Here is a 16,091-nt window from a genome sequence, read left to right on the forward strand (position 1 = left end):
ATTGACATCTAATGAAAGTGATATCCAGTGAGGGTTGTCTAAATTACTCATATGTGTAACTTAATCTCATCCTAGGTGGACTAATGGTAAAGGTGGGGCGAGCCGACGAAGAAAAAAGACCTAGGTCTTAGGTTGACCAGGCATAAAAATTTAGTGGGAAAACCACAATTTTAAATATGTTGTTCTATAGGAACGTGAGCTCATATACTCTAATTTGTAATTGTGGATACTTTTTGAACTCTTAATTGTTCACAAATGAACAGAGCCACTCAATTGAAAGGATATGTTTTTTTTTGGAGTAACTATAAATATTGCACCCAAATCAATCAAGATCTAAGTAGTTGTTAAATAAACTATTTTCTTTGACTTTCCATTTCTCCAAAGTTTTGAACTCTCGCATCCAACCCCTTATTTCTTAATGTCGATTCCTTTGGAAAAATAAAATAAGATTCAAATTGTCGATTCCTGCCGAATATCAAGGTGGTGAGCTTTGTGATGAAAAACATTCCTGCATAATTTTGAGAGCTCCAAATTAGAACGAGACTAAGATGTCAGATCATGTCACAGGTGCCTCTACATGAACTTCGGGTGACCAAATACGATCCAGTACAATAGGCATTTTGATGGAGAAAGAAGCAATCCATTGAAAGATTTGGTGTCGCTCACTAAATTGTGGTTAATCATATTTGTAACTCGGCGGTCTCTATTTGGAAAAGATTCAACAAAAGTGTTAATAGCAAAAACATATACAAGCAATCTACTCGCAAATTACTAAAAGGGAAGTTGGTTCAAATCCAATTTGTGAGCCGATCAATTGATTTTAAACCTGTACATAAGGATTAAACCCACTTCTAATCAACATCAATTTTACAAAATCATATTTACCTAAATCACATTTGCAAACTCTGGTGCAAATAACTAAGTTACTATGCATAATGGTTTGACATTTTATCTCTCGAGTAAATGATTGATAGCTTGATTTTAAATTCTAATAAATGGGAAATAACCTCCTTAAGTCAACTTCAATGCTTAGTGCGTTAATTGCAAGATGAATGATTAATCTCACATTTTTTTTCATTTAGTTTGATTTCATAAGAACAAATCTTATGAAATCTCTGTCTCCATTATCACAAGAAGATTAAACATTGGCATACGCGAATGTTACTGAATACAGCAGTTTGTGTTAAATCGATCTTGTCATCCATTGCCTTTTCCTACAAACAGGTATCAATTGCAAACCTGACATGACTACAAGCAAAATCCTCAAAAATGTGTTAAAACGCTGAAAGCTGGTGAGTGGTGACTTATCTAAAGAGACCATCATTAGCCATGATTTTCAAAAACTAGAACTCACCTAAAGACAACAAACAATGTTGGCCTACCTTGTCATATTACATAATCATTCTCTCCTGAATTTGGAGAAAAAGGCAACCGTGAATTTCAGGGCCCATTTTTGTCTACCAATCATCCCCTTCCTGGGCCATTAGCCTATTAGGAACATGCGGAAATTCTTCTACGATTCTAAAGTCAAAATCAATTTTTTCGGGAGAAGTTAGAATAGATTTTGAAAGCCAAAATTGATTCCTAGTAAAAAAAAAAAGTTGATACAACCAAGCTCAAACTCAATCCTCCACACAGTCTGTGGCTTCTACCATAGCCAAGCAGTTATTAACTGGCGGGTTGGAGTCTTCAGAAGAATCTCCAAACTCTTCTTTATACATTTCTTCTATCATTGGTTTCCATAGCCGTACCCGAGCATTTATGAACCAATTTGAGACCTGAACCAACAATAAATACACAAACATGAGCATTGTAACTAGGAAAGTGAAAAATAAAAAGAAGGGAAAGGGTGAAGTTTTGGATAAGGAATTTACTTGGTTTTTAGATAAACCAGTCTGGGATGCCAGCATTAACTTTTCAGAATCATTAGGATAACTGCAGGAACCAGAATCAGATATCAAATCAGAAATGACTGAAAATTAAGGAAACAACAACCTATTCATTAGTCAAGTTTCTGAATTTCATAATTGATTTTGAGAAAAAAGAAAAGATATAAACATGGGATTAGTAACATACGGGTGGAGAAAGTGCTCAAAGAGCCAAGAACGGAGGATTGCTACTGAGGTTTCAGGCAAGCCTCTGATGGGTCTCCACACATGTCTTTGGCTTTGGATCACACCAAGATGTTGGAGAGACATTCTACTATGTCTATTATCTCTATCAAATAAGCTTAGTTGAGATATTCCACCATTGATTTTAGGCAAATCTTGAAAGAGTTTTCTTTTCTCCACATTTATTTGTGAAACTATGGCATCTCTTAAGCTGCAGAAGTGCCTAGACATGGCCTGAAGTGCCAGTGCTGTGTAACACTTGGCAGCTCCCACACCTGCTATCATTTCAAAAGATGACACCACTTCTTCCATTTGATGGCAGTATTTCTCATACCTGCTTTCAACCTGAAAATTAAGCAGAACAAATAAAGAGATTATCAACTTCAAGTTCAAAGGGTATCCAAATTATAGCATGTTATTAACTTTTTCTTTCTTTCTCAGAAGTCAGAATTTAATAACACACTACAATTGATTTTGGCAATAGAATCAATCAAAGAAGGATATTCAAAGAAAAATATTATTAATTTCAAGTCCAAACTCCAAAGGGTATCTAAATCAGTGAAAACTGGCAGAGAAAACCAACCTCATCCAATAAAGAAATTAACTTTGCAAACTTGACTTGATGTTCATGTTTGTCAGCCAATAAATGCCCATTGTTTCTCAACTCTGCTTTTAACTCCAAGGAAAGTGTTCTTGCACCTGCTCCACTCCCATGAAACAGCTTTTCATTGATTCTATCAACAACACTTCCACCAACATCAACAAGGTCTTTAAGAAGGGACTTAGCCGGTTTGAGGTACCTCGAGCTCCCAATGACAGCAGCAAAAGACTCTGCTCCATAAGAAGTGGAAGGAGAACGGTTCAGTGAGGCTGAAGAAGGAGCAAAAGCACCACCACCACCATTACCGCCACTGAAAAAATAGTCAGTGGTTGTCTCTTGAGGCATGAAGTAGTTGGGGTTCATGAGACCAGGGTTCAACGGTCGGTGTCTGTATTCATCAGAAGGAGGAGGAGAAACAAGCATGTGAGAGCCTAAAGAAAGTGAGAGACCTTGAGTTTGGTGATGGTGATTGCTCTGGTTTGCAGCACCAAGAAGATCCATCAAATGCCTTGTGTGGCTCATCTCAGACCCTTCAATAGATTGAATGCTTGAAAATGCTCCCATGGTGTCAGCAAATGCTGCATTGCTGTTGTTGTTGTTGTTGTTCCTCAAAGAAGAACCATAAGCAACAAGCTCTTGGCTTCCAAATTGGTTCTCATGGTTGATAGAGTTAGACATGATGGTTTTTTTAGCCTCTATGTGTTGGGTAATGGGTATGATCTTAACTTAACAATGAACTAAGAGAAGTGGAAATTTGAGGCAGGTGAGTTATACTCTCCACTACAGTGAAAGATGGGAAATATAAACCCCATATGATTATGATTTCTAAAAAAGATGAAATGAGGAAATGGGACTTAGAAGGGAAATGGACAGTGATTTTTACGTACTGAAGAAACTATTTGAGTAAAAAGCTGGGTCTGAAGAAAGGACTTAATGATACACAGAAGTGGAGAATCCGTACTGAGTGGCATCGATGTTGAGCAGTGGATTCATTGGTGAGGAGAATCAGTGGTCACAATCAACTCCCAAGTTTCATGTTTGAAGGCTGTGCACTTTAAAAAACCAAAGCCATTGATCCTGGGGGTGAATATTGCAGCAGCAGAATGTGATAAATGATGAGAACTCAAACCAAACTTTGAAGCAGACATGCCAATATCAGAGTCACAGAGGAGATTTATTAGGAGAGGGGTTAAAAGAATTGACTTGTGAAGGTAAAGTACATGTTATTAACAAGTTGCAAATAGGACAAGGGTTGCAGAAGCAGAACTGTTTTTACCTATTAACTCTGTTACTGCTTAAGAGGCAAACAAATTAAGTTCTTTGTGGTTAAGAAATTTACAACTTGGTTGTTGGACATAAATGTCTAATAAAATGGCTCTGTGACTGAAAAAGTAAACATTTTCAAAAACGATATTTGAATATTTCTTTTTCATAAGTTAAAGATAAAGAGGAGAATCTAGGAGACCTAGCTACATGAAGCTAATATTTTTAGTAACTATACAAACACACACCTAATTAATGGTAAGTAAAGTAGTATTTTTATGAATCTAGGAGACCTAGCTAGATTAAAGTATTGTTTGACTTAGCCCTAAGATACAATAATGGTCATATCTTTCCATCTAACATGACCTAGCTAGTATCCATCTTTAATCATGTTCTTGAATGTGTACTCAATCACTTTTGTTTTTGTCTCGCATATAATCATCCCTTAATCAAGTATTTTTTGATTTCAGGATTGTTTTTAAAGCTTGGTTGGTCTAAAGTTACAAAGAATTTGACCTTTTTTTTTAATTTTTCACATCGTGGTTTAATGATACATTCATATGGTCAGCATTACTCCACACTAGACAGGCCAGTCTCCATCCAAGAACAATTTTTATCAATGATAAAAATGAATGCCAAGCTATACACATACATATGCATTAATAATTAATAATTTAATATAAATGGAGAGTTTCCTAAATGATTCTATTAATTTCCATAGGATTGATTTGATTTTATAAAAATACTTGTTATCCTATTGAAGAATGAGGATGGTCTCATATTGAAGATCTAGTGATGATTCTAGAATGAGATCGTCTCATTGTTATCCTATATATACCAAAACATCTAGTGATACATGTATATGTTACGTGCTTTTTCATAAGTTAAATTGTGAAGAAACAAAGGCAATTAAGCCTGCTATTTAGATGGAAATTCTTAAGATTACAATTAACATTTAAAAAAAAAACTCCATTATAAAATAATTTTGAATTATAGAAGAAATTAGCATTAATAGTTTTAGTCCAAGATTACGAATTCAAGGCCCTGTGCTAGTAGACCTGAGGCCACCCAAAGCCCTCACAGTTTCAAGTTTCAACAATGATGCAAATATGTCTTTGATAATTAATAATTCAATGAGTAACACAGTAAATTTTCCCTCTCCTTCCCTCCCAGCAGATCTATATCTATCATCTACCCTCCCTCAGACCTATGAGTCTATGACACAGTTCTGCCCCTTTCTTAAAGAAGCCAAGTTAATTGGCTATGTTAGAAAATCATAGAAAATGACAGAAAAATAAAAATGGTCCCCAACTTTCCTGACTATAAAACAACAAGCAAAAGCATCAATCTTCTTCCAGCTTTAGTCCCTGCTGTTATTTTTTTTGGGGAGACTCAAAAAGCAGCTCCAAACAGTGTAAGTAAAAATCTCTTTCCCCCCTCTCATCACAGGGGAGCCCTCCCTCCATAGGTTAAATTAAACTGTTATGTTCATTGTAGTGTTGTTGTGATCTGCAACAAAAAAAGGAGAAAAAAAGTGGGCTATCTTTTGCACACTTCCAGTTCTAGGATTGTCAGTTTGTGAGAGGCTGTGTGAATAATGTGGATCGAATATCAACTTTTTTCCCGTTAGGTGTTGTGAGAGCATGCACAGGATGTTGAAAGGACACTGATTATCACAATTTCTGAAAGGAGTGTATAAAAACTGAAAAATATTAATGTGGAATATTGTTGCCCCCCATGAGAGAGGGTGAGGAGGTGTTGTGTTTAGTCTAATGTGCTGAATGAGACCCATTTTGGGGAGTGTAATTGGTCCGTTTGGGTTTGGATGCTTTAGTAATGATTGTGATCTTTGTTCCTTTCAACTCCTCCAGTTGTCACTTTCTCTAGTACCCTAACCTTGCTCTGTTCAAAGGCCACAAACCTAGATCAAAGCCCCTCCCTCCTCTTCTTATTCCTAAAGTAAAATATTCTTAATGGAATAACATTTGTGTTTCATTTCCTTATAATCCAAGGTATATTATTTCATGTATTAAATACACATTGGAAAAAACACGGTAAATTAAAATTACAATTGATAGAAACAATTTTGTGTTGACTTTTGTGGTTCTCCACTGTGATTTTACATTTATCGTGATTTTCCATCGTGTATTCAAACATACACTTAAAAGTTAAGACTGTGTTGTGATCACATTGCAGACAAACAATGACATGTACTTCAAAATAAAACATTTGAATGGAACCTTCACTATTATGGGATATCCGGTTGGGCCTTCATCGCAAGTTCGCAACTTCAAAGACTCAGGTGACAAATCTATTGCAAAGCTTTTAGACTCGTTGATTATTCCATAGCAAAGCTTTTGTCGCATGACTTCGCAACTCCAAGTCTTGAGGGGTTGAAGACCATTGAGGAAATTCATGTTCGATCGATCTATTCACAAGTTGGCCTGGAGTCCGGCGGACTCAAACTCCTCTCGGTACGAGCCTGAGGAGTTCTTAATTAGCCACCGTTAGGCATAATTGATATCCATCAATCTTATACCACTCATAAATGTAAATACATGATCCCCGCTCTCACCGTATGTAATCTTATAATTCCCTCAATTTGACTTTCATTACAAATAGGGCGACCTTTAACTACATAAGAGGTTATCCCCTACCTTGTAACACATGTTTATTTTAGGTTTGAAGACAGAACAACATACTCATTTGTTACTTTATTCTTGTCTTATAGCCTTTTTGTGCACATAACCCTTTTGTTGAAGTGAGATAAAAATTTGTTTATGTTGCACTCAAGCTCAACTGATCTCTAAACTCATACTAAGAAAAAGGGCATGATTAAATATTGACTAATTAAGGAGGTGACACAAGTTCATTTACCTCCATGCAAGTTATGAAGCATCATCATTATTCACCAATTAATGTCACAGACTAAGGTGTGCACATGGACCATATATACGAGATTCCGAGAATTAACTAAACATGAGACAATGCATTCACATCGTACTCGTTACGTTTTTCCTTACAAGATTCCTTAATCAACATGATGCACGAGAAGTGTTCTTTATCCTTACAAAAATTTGCCTGCAGATACAACCAATCATCTGTCACATTACAAGCTGAATGATATCTACACATACCAACCTACCTGCTGTATATATTTTGTACTGTTTGTGATTTTACACCACTTTTATGAACAAAAGGGCAACAAGAATAATTGAACAAGAAACTTTCCCTTTCCGCACAACTTTCCAGAGAATCCCTTAAAATCTGTCAAATAATTTTTTTTGCAAGATTTCATACAACAAACTCATGCATCAGATGAGGATTGCTGAACCTGCTGTGTTGTTGCTTTCCTGAATCTGTGAAATGGTAATCTAGTAAATCAGTCTCTAGAGATGAAGCCAATGTTTGATTACGTCTTTTGTGCATGGCGTCATCAACAATGCCAAATCCATCGCTTTCACAGTTCCTCAACTCCAATGCAAGTGATATATCATCATCATATGTGGTGGCAGGAGTAGAATCCATTTGGGACATTGAATAAAGGCTAAACCTTTGGTTACCCTGCAATTTCCTAGTCTCAGAATCCATCACATTTTCTTCTGTATTGGAGGAGGCATGCTCCAATTGGATACTATTATTATCAACAGCTATTGAATTGTCCTGTGACTCTTCCCATTTATTGTTAGACTCTTGAACACCATCTCTTTTACCTTTGAGTGTGTTTTCTGATGAAAGATTGCACTTCATTATCTCGGAATCACCAATCTCTTCTTTGTATATTTCCTCAACCATTGGCTTCCAAAGACGCACCCTTGCATTGATGAACCAATTTGCCACCTGATAATCATGAACACCTCAATAAAGATTAGGAACCATGGTACCCGAGTGAAACTTAGTGCATGGTTGGATACACACTCGAGAATCACGGTGAGACCAAAGTCGTGGTAGACAGTCGCAACAGCTAAAGGAAGTTGCCTCTGTCCACCACACTATTGGCTTCACAGTGGTTTTTAGTGTATATCCAAACATGTACTTAGTTGTTGCCAGTTACTTAACTTTAAATGCCAGTGAAAATAAAATTTCAATAAAAACAATGTTGTTCAATCCATAAAATTTAATTATTCTACCTGGTTACGGGTCAAGCCAGTTTGCCTTGCTAGCATTATTTTCTCTGAATCCTTGGGGTAACTGGTATCAATCATCGAATGAAAGTTGAAACAGAGTTTTATTAGACAAGTTCATCAGTATGAAAACATTGTTACAAAGATAATTAAAAAAGGAATCTGTAAAATTTGTTTTTGAAAGCAATTGACTACTTCTACACCTATAATGTGCTACCACCAATCCAAAAATGTTACTACTCATGTACATTCAAACAGTCACATTCATTGGTCATATTTTACAAAAAATCAATCTTTTCTAAGAGATGTATTCTCCTTTATTAAAATAAACAAACCAGGATTTAGTATAATATCATTGATTGAAAAAAGAAATTAGTACATGGTGTAGTAACACTTACGGATGAAGAAAATGCTCAAAGAGCCAAGCACGGAGTATTGAAACAGAGCTTTCAGGGAGTCCCCTCTGAGGCCTCCAAGCTTGTCTCATAACACCAAGCTGCTGAAGGGCTTTTTGTTGTCTAAGCTGCTGATCCACATAGCGGAGACGGGGTATCCCCTCTTGTTCCCCAAGGTTCCTTTGAGCCACTTGAATTTGGCTACTAATAGCATCGCGTAAACAGCGAAAATGGCGAGAAATTGTTCGCAGAGCGAGTGTAGTGTATGGTTCTGCTGCACCACACCCAGCAACCATATCCAAAGATGACACTACAATTTGCATCTGATGGCAGTACAGTCTGTATCTTTTATCCACCTACAACCAGCACAATGAAAGATTTATGGAGTCAGTAATTAGTCAATACTGTCATGATCATAATTAACTGTGTTTTCCATATTTAAGCACACTGTTAAACACTTATAATATATGTATAACTGCAGAGTAATATTAATCCTCTTTCAAATTATTTGGAATGAAAAATCTAATAGGAAACAGTATAAACTTTTTATGAATATCTATGGTATGTACTTTCTCAATCTGATGTGACAGCAAACCTTTTGGAATAAATTCACTACTGTTACTGATTTTGGCAATAGGAATCTCTGCTAAATGACATTACCATAGGTACACCAGAGCTCTTTCAGAAAGAGTAAAACTGTAAAAGCACAGAGGTTTTAAGAGAAAACAAAGACACATACATGCACCTCATAGAGAAGAGTTACAGTTAGGAAAACAAGTTTGAGTATCCAAAATTTACCATTAATATTTTATAAATAATCTATCATCTACTAAGGTACAAAAGCATCTTCAACAAGGTGGACAGACTAGAACAATGCATGTTTGAAAATCTTTTTACAATTGATTCTAAAGTTAGAATCAATTATGAGGAGATACTTATGTGAGTAGCTTCGAGATGTCAGAATTGACTCTATTTCATAGAAACTGATCCAAACATGCTATATTGCTATTCAAAGGAAGAAAAAGAAACTAAGCAAACCAATAGTATGAGTCTAAAAGTGTACCTCATCCAACATTGACAAAAGCTTTGTCTTCTTATCCAATAAGTTCTGTCGTTCTGCTGATGATAGTTCACAAGAAGGATTGGCCGAAGAACCATTAGGTCCTGAAGATATTTGCACAGATTGACTGGTAGATTTACCATCAGAACCTTTGGATCCATCTAATCCAACATCACGGAAATTTTCTTGTTTCTCCATTCCAGATTGCTTCAAAGCCTTCCGGACACTAACTACTTCATCAAGCAACTCCTGTGCCGCCTTGAGGTACCGCGAGTTTTGGACAATGTTTGAAAAACCTTGTGATCCTTGAAGGCATGGATTAGAACAGATTGAAGGGTGCTGGTTATAAAAACCTTCCCTTTTGATCATGTCATGAAAGCCTTCAGAAGACACAGATGCCATGCTTTCAGCACTTCTCAACTCCTTATGTAGGTTGGTCTCATCATCTTTAATTGACATGGTTCCTTTCATGTTAGGAACAAAAGAATTCAGTAGTGGTAAGAAACCGGTGTCGGGATACTGGTATTGAAATTGAGGGACAGATCCAGCAGAAGGCATTACAGTGCCGAGACTAAGAGATAGGCCCTGGCACTGCATGTTTTGCTCCTCATTTTGTGATCCTCCTACAGATTCAGCATAGTTATGAGGTAACAAAGAACCTCCTGATAACATTTCCGCATAGGACCCTGATGAAAAGGCTTGGTCTGAATACATCACAAGATTATCAGCAATTGGAACTAAGAGCCTGATTTCTGGTTTCTTCACAATGGCTGCAAATCTCTTTCACTGCTCAGGTTTGGGAAACACAAGTACAAAATGAGATCAAGATATAACATCTCCTCTGCCATTCTATTTAATTTGGTGATTGAGGTTACAACCGTTACATTGATGTTCAATCAAAAGCTCATTAAATTAAAAAGTCTAAGTAATGGAGAGTTGCAGATTTTCTTAAACCAAACAGCAAACGTAAAGCAGAAGATCTATGAACTCAAAGGAAAATAATACAAGTAATAAAGCAAACACACCACAATATATGCAACTCTGAAACTCAAAAATGTGGATAGCATAGCATATAATACAGGCAGTGCAATTTCAACCATCAACTACAAAGCATTGTTCTAAACATGATGAAGATTGAAGAAGAGTGGTTTGGCAAACATTCAAAACCATTGTTACATTATTTCCATATGGGGGGTTTTGTTTTAAGATATAAATCCTCAAAGATATATAAGAACAAAATTTATATCTTGCCCCAATGTTGAAACACCCCCAACATTTCAAGTAAAAACATCTTCCAAACAAGTGCAAGGTAATCAATCTATTATGGCCTTAACTTAATTCTCACATGATCAATCGCCTTCTAAAACTTTCTATAGGCAGCAAAGCCATTCATTCTCATGGGATGGAAGAAGCAGAAAAAGAAAAATCAGAAAAAAGAATAAGAAAGAGAAGCAGATATCAAGTTCAAGAGGGATTTAGGTACTGCTTGTGGTGGTGGTGCATAGTTGCAAAGATTCAAAAGGTAAAAAGAAAAGCTCAAACAGAGAAGCACCAGTCAATTAGGAAGAGACCACAATCATGAAGGAGTCCTAGCCGTGTAGAAGCAAGTACCTCACTCATTAGTTCTCAAATTAGAAACACCTTTTTTCCACAGTAACCTTCACATTCTACTTTTCTGCTTTTCAATCATCAAATTCAAACCCCCACCATCACTCCTATCTCAATAATATTCTCATTCTATCTATGACCATCAGAAGCATCACCTTCTACCACAAATAGCACTACCCTCATCATCATCATCACAAGTTTCTTTAAGAAAATGCAATATTTTCAATCATAATGAACACCAAGCACAAAGTGAAAAACTAAACAAAAATAGTTAAAAAAAAAAGAGAGAATATGAAAGGGAAGAGAAATACCTGAAATGAAGTCAGAAGGAGAAGCAGGGTTTAGAGCAAACAAGAAGACAGTAATCCATGAAAAGAGTTTGAGGAACACCAGACAAATGGCAATCCCAAGAGATATATTGTATATTTATATATTATTTTTATTTTATTTTTTCAAACAAAGACCGACTTCCTTATCATTGGAACAACGGTACCAACCAATTGAAAAATAATATTAATATTATCATTATTAAATTAAAAAATATTAAATGAGACAACTTGTTTTACTTGCCAACACCAACTATATTTTTTATATTTAGTATTATTTATTTGAGAAAAAAATGGATATTGGTGAAAAGGAATAAATAATTAGTAAATTTCAGCGTCAATCATTGTCGAGTTTGTCACGTGTGTATGAAAAAATGGGCGTGTGGAGAGGTGGTTTGGTTGTTTGCTTGGAAGGGTTCCGTTCAATTCAAATGAAATTGAAAACCCTAACCACCAGTTGGTGGACCTGTAACTTGTAACCCTCTCATCTCAATCCCCCACTTAACGCTTAATAATTCATAATAACCATTTTCTCATAGTACTTATTGTCGATAGTAATGATTAATCTCATGAGTCGCGAGTAATCACAAATCGTTGACTATAAAATATATCTCGTTCCTATAAGTGATAGTGAAGATCAAACTCCAACCTACATCATAATTAAGGAACAATGTGAACAACCAACACAACAAGATACACTATATTATAGTTACTTTCTGGCTGTGTGAATGAAATACAAAACAAAAGAACACAACGTCATCTGCAATATTTGAGAAGAAAGCAATAAAAGAATAAATAAAAAATGGAAAGAATATCAGGGTTGGCTGGATTCGCTATTGGGAGTAGGTGAAAGTGACAAATTCACGCGTCGACGCCTATGCTAGCTTCTCCAATCTCCATGTCTTCTCTTGCACCTGCAATGCAACCCACGAATCATTACGTTTCCTTTATACCAACTGTTTTATTTCCTCAATATACTCTATATTTTCGTTATTATTAACACCCACCATGGTCCATGCATGATAACATAGTTTATCATCTTAATATTGGGTACAAGGATTTTATGTGTATCCATCCGTGTATTCATATTCATATAAAAACATATATCAACCGCTATATCAACGTGAGTTAATTTCAAAAATAAAAGTGAGTTCTTTTTAAATATGTTTTTAGTCCCTATTATTTAAAGAGGAATTTAATTCGGTCCCTATAAAAAATTCTTAGCAATTGGTCCCTGACAAATTTTCTTATCTGCAATAAGTTTAATTCATCAATATTGACCGATCAACTGTCTAGCGAACCTAATCAACTGAGGGTTGACACACATGTACTTTTCATATTAATTTTAGTCCCTTGATTTTTTTAAATCTCATGTCACATTCTTCTTTTTCCTCGCTTTTTCTCACTCTTTCTCTTCCTTCACAACTCAAATGCTCTGAAATTCAATTTTGTATGTTATCAAATAGTAGTAGAGCAAAAGACTTTTGAACTAAAAAAAAGTTCTATTGGCTGAAAAGTCAAGCATCATGATCAGTGTTATCAGACTCGGACCGGTAATCGACTCGGTCGAGGCACTGGGTCAATGAGTCAATGGTTCAACCACTGGGTCACTGGTTGAACCGTTTGACTCGGTTTACACTAAAAAAATTAAAAATAATATTAATACTAGACTAGTAACTATCATTATTTCATTACTTTATAATCCAAATTTAAAAACACTACCATGACATACATTTTTTAAAAAAATCCTACCATGACATACATAGTTTGGTTACACATCTTTGCATTGTTTTAAGGTCAAGTAAGAAATTGAAATTTATGAAAAAGAAAAGAAAGAAAACATGGAAACTTTACAATGCTAGTCAATGTTAAGCCCATTTTCAAAACATTAAAAATGGATAGTTTTACTTTTGGGCCCTGTATAGTAAAGTCCAAATTACTAAACCCTAATTTACTTTTCCACACTTCACTTTAGAACTAGCCAGTAGCCGCACCTTTCTTTTCTTTTCTCTTTCTCCATGTCCAACTCTCTTTCTCTTCTAAACCTTCTCATCTTTCTTTGCTGCAACCAGATCAATTGTGATTCAATTCCCAGGTTTAAGTCTCATCTCTCCCTTCTTCCTCTCTTCTTCCTCTGTCACGTTCCTATCTCCCTAACCTTCTTATGTCTCTCGTGTCTTCTTCTTCATCCTCTCAACTGCCACAAACCCCATCCAAAGCCCCCAACCGGCCACAAATTCCCTCCAAAGCCACGATCTGCCCCCAACGCACCGTTTGCTCTGTTTTACGTTTTGAGTTTTCTGTTTTTTTTTTTTTTAATAGCGAACCGGTCCAACCGTATGGACCGAGTCATCGGTTTTTTGACTGAACCGGCCGGTTTTTTCCGGTTCGCTACGGGTTGATTGCTTAGCCGATCCGATGCTCGGCTCGAACCGGCCTAGGGTCCGGTTCCCGACTCAACCGGTCGAACCGGCCGGTTCGAGCCGAGTTTTACAACACTGATCATGATTCATGAGTGAATACTAATTTGTTCTTAAGACTTAATAATATTTAGATTAATTAATTTGTGAAAAAATCATTCTCTATATATATTGTGCCGTCCCCATGGTCATATTAATAAACTGAAACACATTGCACATTTTTGTATTTTTGAAATTGGAATTCATGCAAAAACTTGTATGGTCCACTTGGGGAGCAATTAAAAAGCCAGGTTCTCCTTTTCTTCCCAAGATAGTGGAGGTATGGAGGTACTCTTTCCACTAGTTTTTTAGAATCTGATACCTTTTTGGCATAACTACACACAACATATATATAAAATAGATGAATGTGCAAATTAAAATGAAATTTTAAAATCTTTAAATAATATAATTTGTATTGATAAATTCATTTTATCAGTAATAAAAAAGTTAATAAAGATAACAATTTTTATTTTGAAAATATCAAATTTTCATTGATAAAATATTATTTTAGCAGTGATTAATACTTCTTTCATTTAGTGTCAATTAAAATATAAGAAGTATACCAACGATTGAAAAAAGTAAGGATTGAAAAAAACTCAATGAAAAACTAACTAAAGAAGACTGAAATTATCTTCATCTAGGGGTAAATCCACAAACGTTGAGCATATTTTGGAGCGTATTGATTGTCGTTTGTCCTCTTGGAAGATGAAGATGTTCAATACGACTGAAAATTTGTGTCTTGTGAAATCCGTTTTGAATTCTTTACTAGTTCATAATATGTAGGTTGCTTGACTGCCCTCTAGTGCGTGTAACCACATCGATCAGATTAGCAAACGCTTTCTTTGGAGTTCTGACCCATAAAAGAAAGGTTGGCACCTTGTGAGTTGGGAGAAAGTCACAAATGTCAGGGGTTGTGGTGGTTTGGGAGTAAGGGAGATGAGAAAAGGTAATATAGTCTTGCTGGGTAAGTTGGTTTGGAGGATGGTGCAAAACCTTCGTTGCTTTTGGGTTCAAATTTTGGAGAGCACCTATTTGAAGAATTCCCTGATTTTTTATTATAAAATCAAAGAAAACGTCTCTTATACTTGGTGTAGTATTGTTAGAGCTAGAGATCGCCTTTGGGATGATTTTTCCTTTATGCTATAACAAGGAAACTCATCCCTCTAGTACCATAACTGGCTGGAGGGTTCAGAACACTCTGCAATTTTGTTCCTTTTGTCCATATTAATTAGTGATTCTAATATGTAGGTGAAGGATGATTGGGCTCATGGGTGGTGTTGGCACAATGTTTGGACGCTAATTCCTCAGGAAGTCCAGTCTTTAATTGCCACTGTTATATATAGGGCTGAATGGGCAGGTGTTTGATGATGATTGGCGTTGGAATTTGACAGCCAACGAGTGTTATTCGACTGCATCTGCTTACTTTCGGTTGAATCATCGTTCTAGTAATTCTGATGATGGCCCTTTGTGGGAGCTTCAAGTTCTAAAGAAATTCCAGCTTGCACCCGTTGTTCTCATCCTTCGGAGGATATTCTTCATTGCTTGAGGGACTGCCCCACTCTAAGGAGGTTTGACTCATATCTGAGTGCACCATTTCCCTGTGTTATTTTCTATGAATTATAGGGATTGGCTATCTGGTATTATTGAGAACTCTTACGTTGTGAGATTCCTTCACCATATATCTTTGATGGATTTGGCGTTGGGTGAATAATATGTTGATGAACTAGGAGATTTGGCCCCTGAGTCATGTGTAATGCAATATTCGATATGATCTTTTTGCTAATGCAATTATTGTTGAGGTTGTTTATTAGGTCCATCATAATATTGGTTGTACAACTCCGATGGTGGGTTGACTTAAATTGAACACAGATGGCAGTTTTGCAAGGTGTGACTATGGTATGGTTGTGGGGGTTGTTGTGAAACCACACATGTGCTTGAGTCCTTGGTTTCAGTAGCTTTGAGGGCATTGGCGACGTCTTTCTAACTAAGTTGCCCGACTGTTATTCATAGTCTCCTCTTGTTGTGGGATGTTGTGGGCGTAGAAGGTTGTGTGTGAGCTTGATTGTTTGGACGTGTTCAATGTTCTCAAGTGCAATGTCTCTCTTAATCTTCACTATTTTTTTTTATAAGCCATAAGAATTATA

At 36.1% G+C, this 16,091-nt stretch overlaps 2 protein-coding genes across 2 annotated transcripts; both read right to left on the reverse strand.

Annotated features, from left to right (window-relative positions):
* Positions 1-1,030: 1,030 nt before the first annotated feature.
* Positions 1,031-4,003, reverse strand: LOC130727768 (BEL1-like homeodomain protein 11). Its single transcript, XM_057579010.1, has 4 exons — positions 2,695-4,003; positions 2,077-2,456; positions 1,875-1,935; positions 1,031-1,778 (listed from the first exon to the last, which is right to left on the reverse strand). Exons 1-4 carry the CDS (start codon positions 3,388-3,390, stop codon positions 1,623-1,625), a joined length of 1,293 nt encoding a protein of 430 aa, XP_057434993.1. The 5' UTR covers positions 3,391-4,003; the 3' UTR covers positions 1,031-1,622.
* A 3,016-nt stretch (positions 4,004-7,019) lies between these two features.
* On the reverse strand, positions 7,020-11,611 carry LOC130727767 (BEL1-like homeodomain protein 3). Its single transcript, XM_057579009.1, has 5 exons — positions 11,474-11,611; positions 9,558-10,340; positions 8,498-8,850; positions 8,106-8,166; positions 7,020-7,815 (listed from the first exon to the last, which is right to left on the reverse strand). Exons 2-5 carry the CDS (start codon positions 10,266-10,268, stop codon positions 7,270-7,272), a joined length of 1,671 nt encoding a protein of 556 aa, XP_057434992.1. The 5' UTR covers positions 10,269-10,340; positions 11,474-11,611; the 3' UTR covers positions 7,020-7,269.
* Between the last annotated feature and the right edge of the window lie 4,480 nt (positions 11,612-16,091).

Source organism: Lotus japonicus, chromosome 1, assembly GCF_012489685.1.
Source record: "Lotus japonicus ecotype B-129 chromosome 1, LjGifu_v1.2".
NCBI lineage: Eukaryota > Viridiplantae > Streptophyta > Magnoliopsida > Fabales > Fabaceae > Lotus > Lotus japonicus.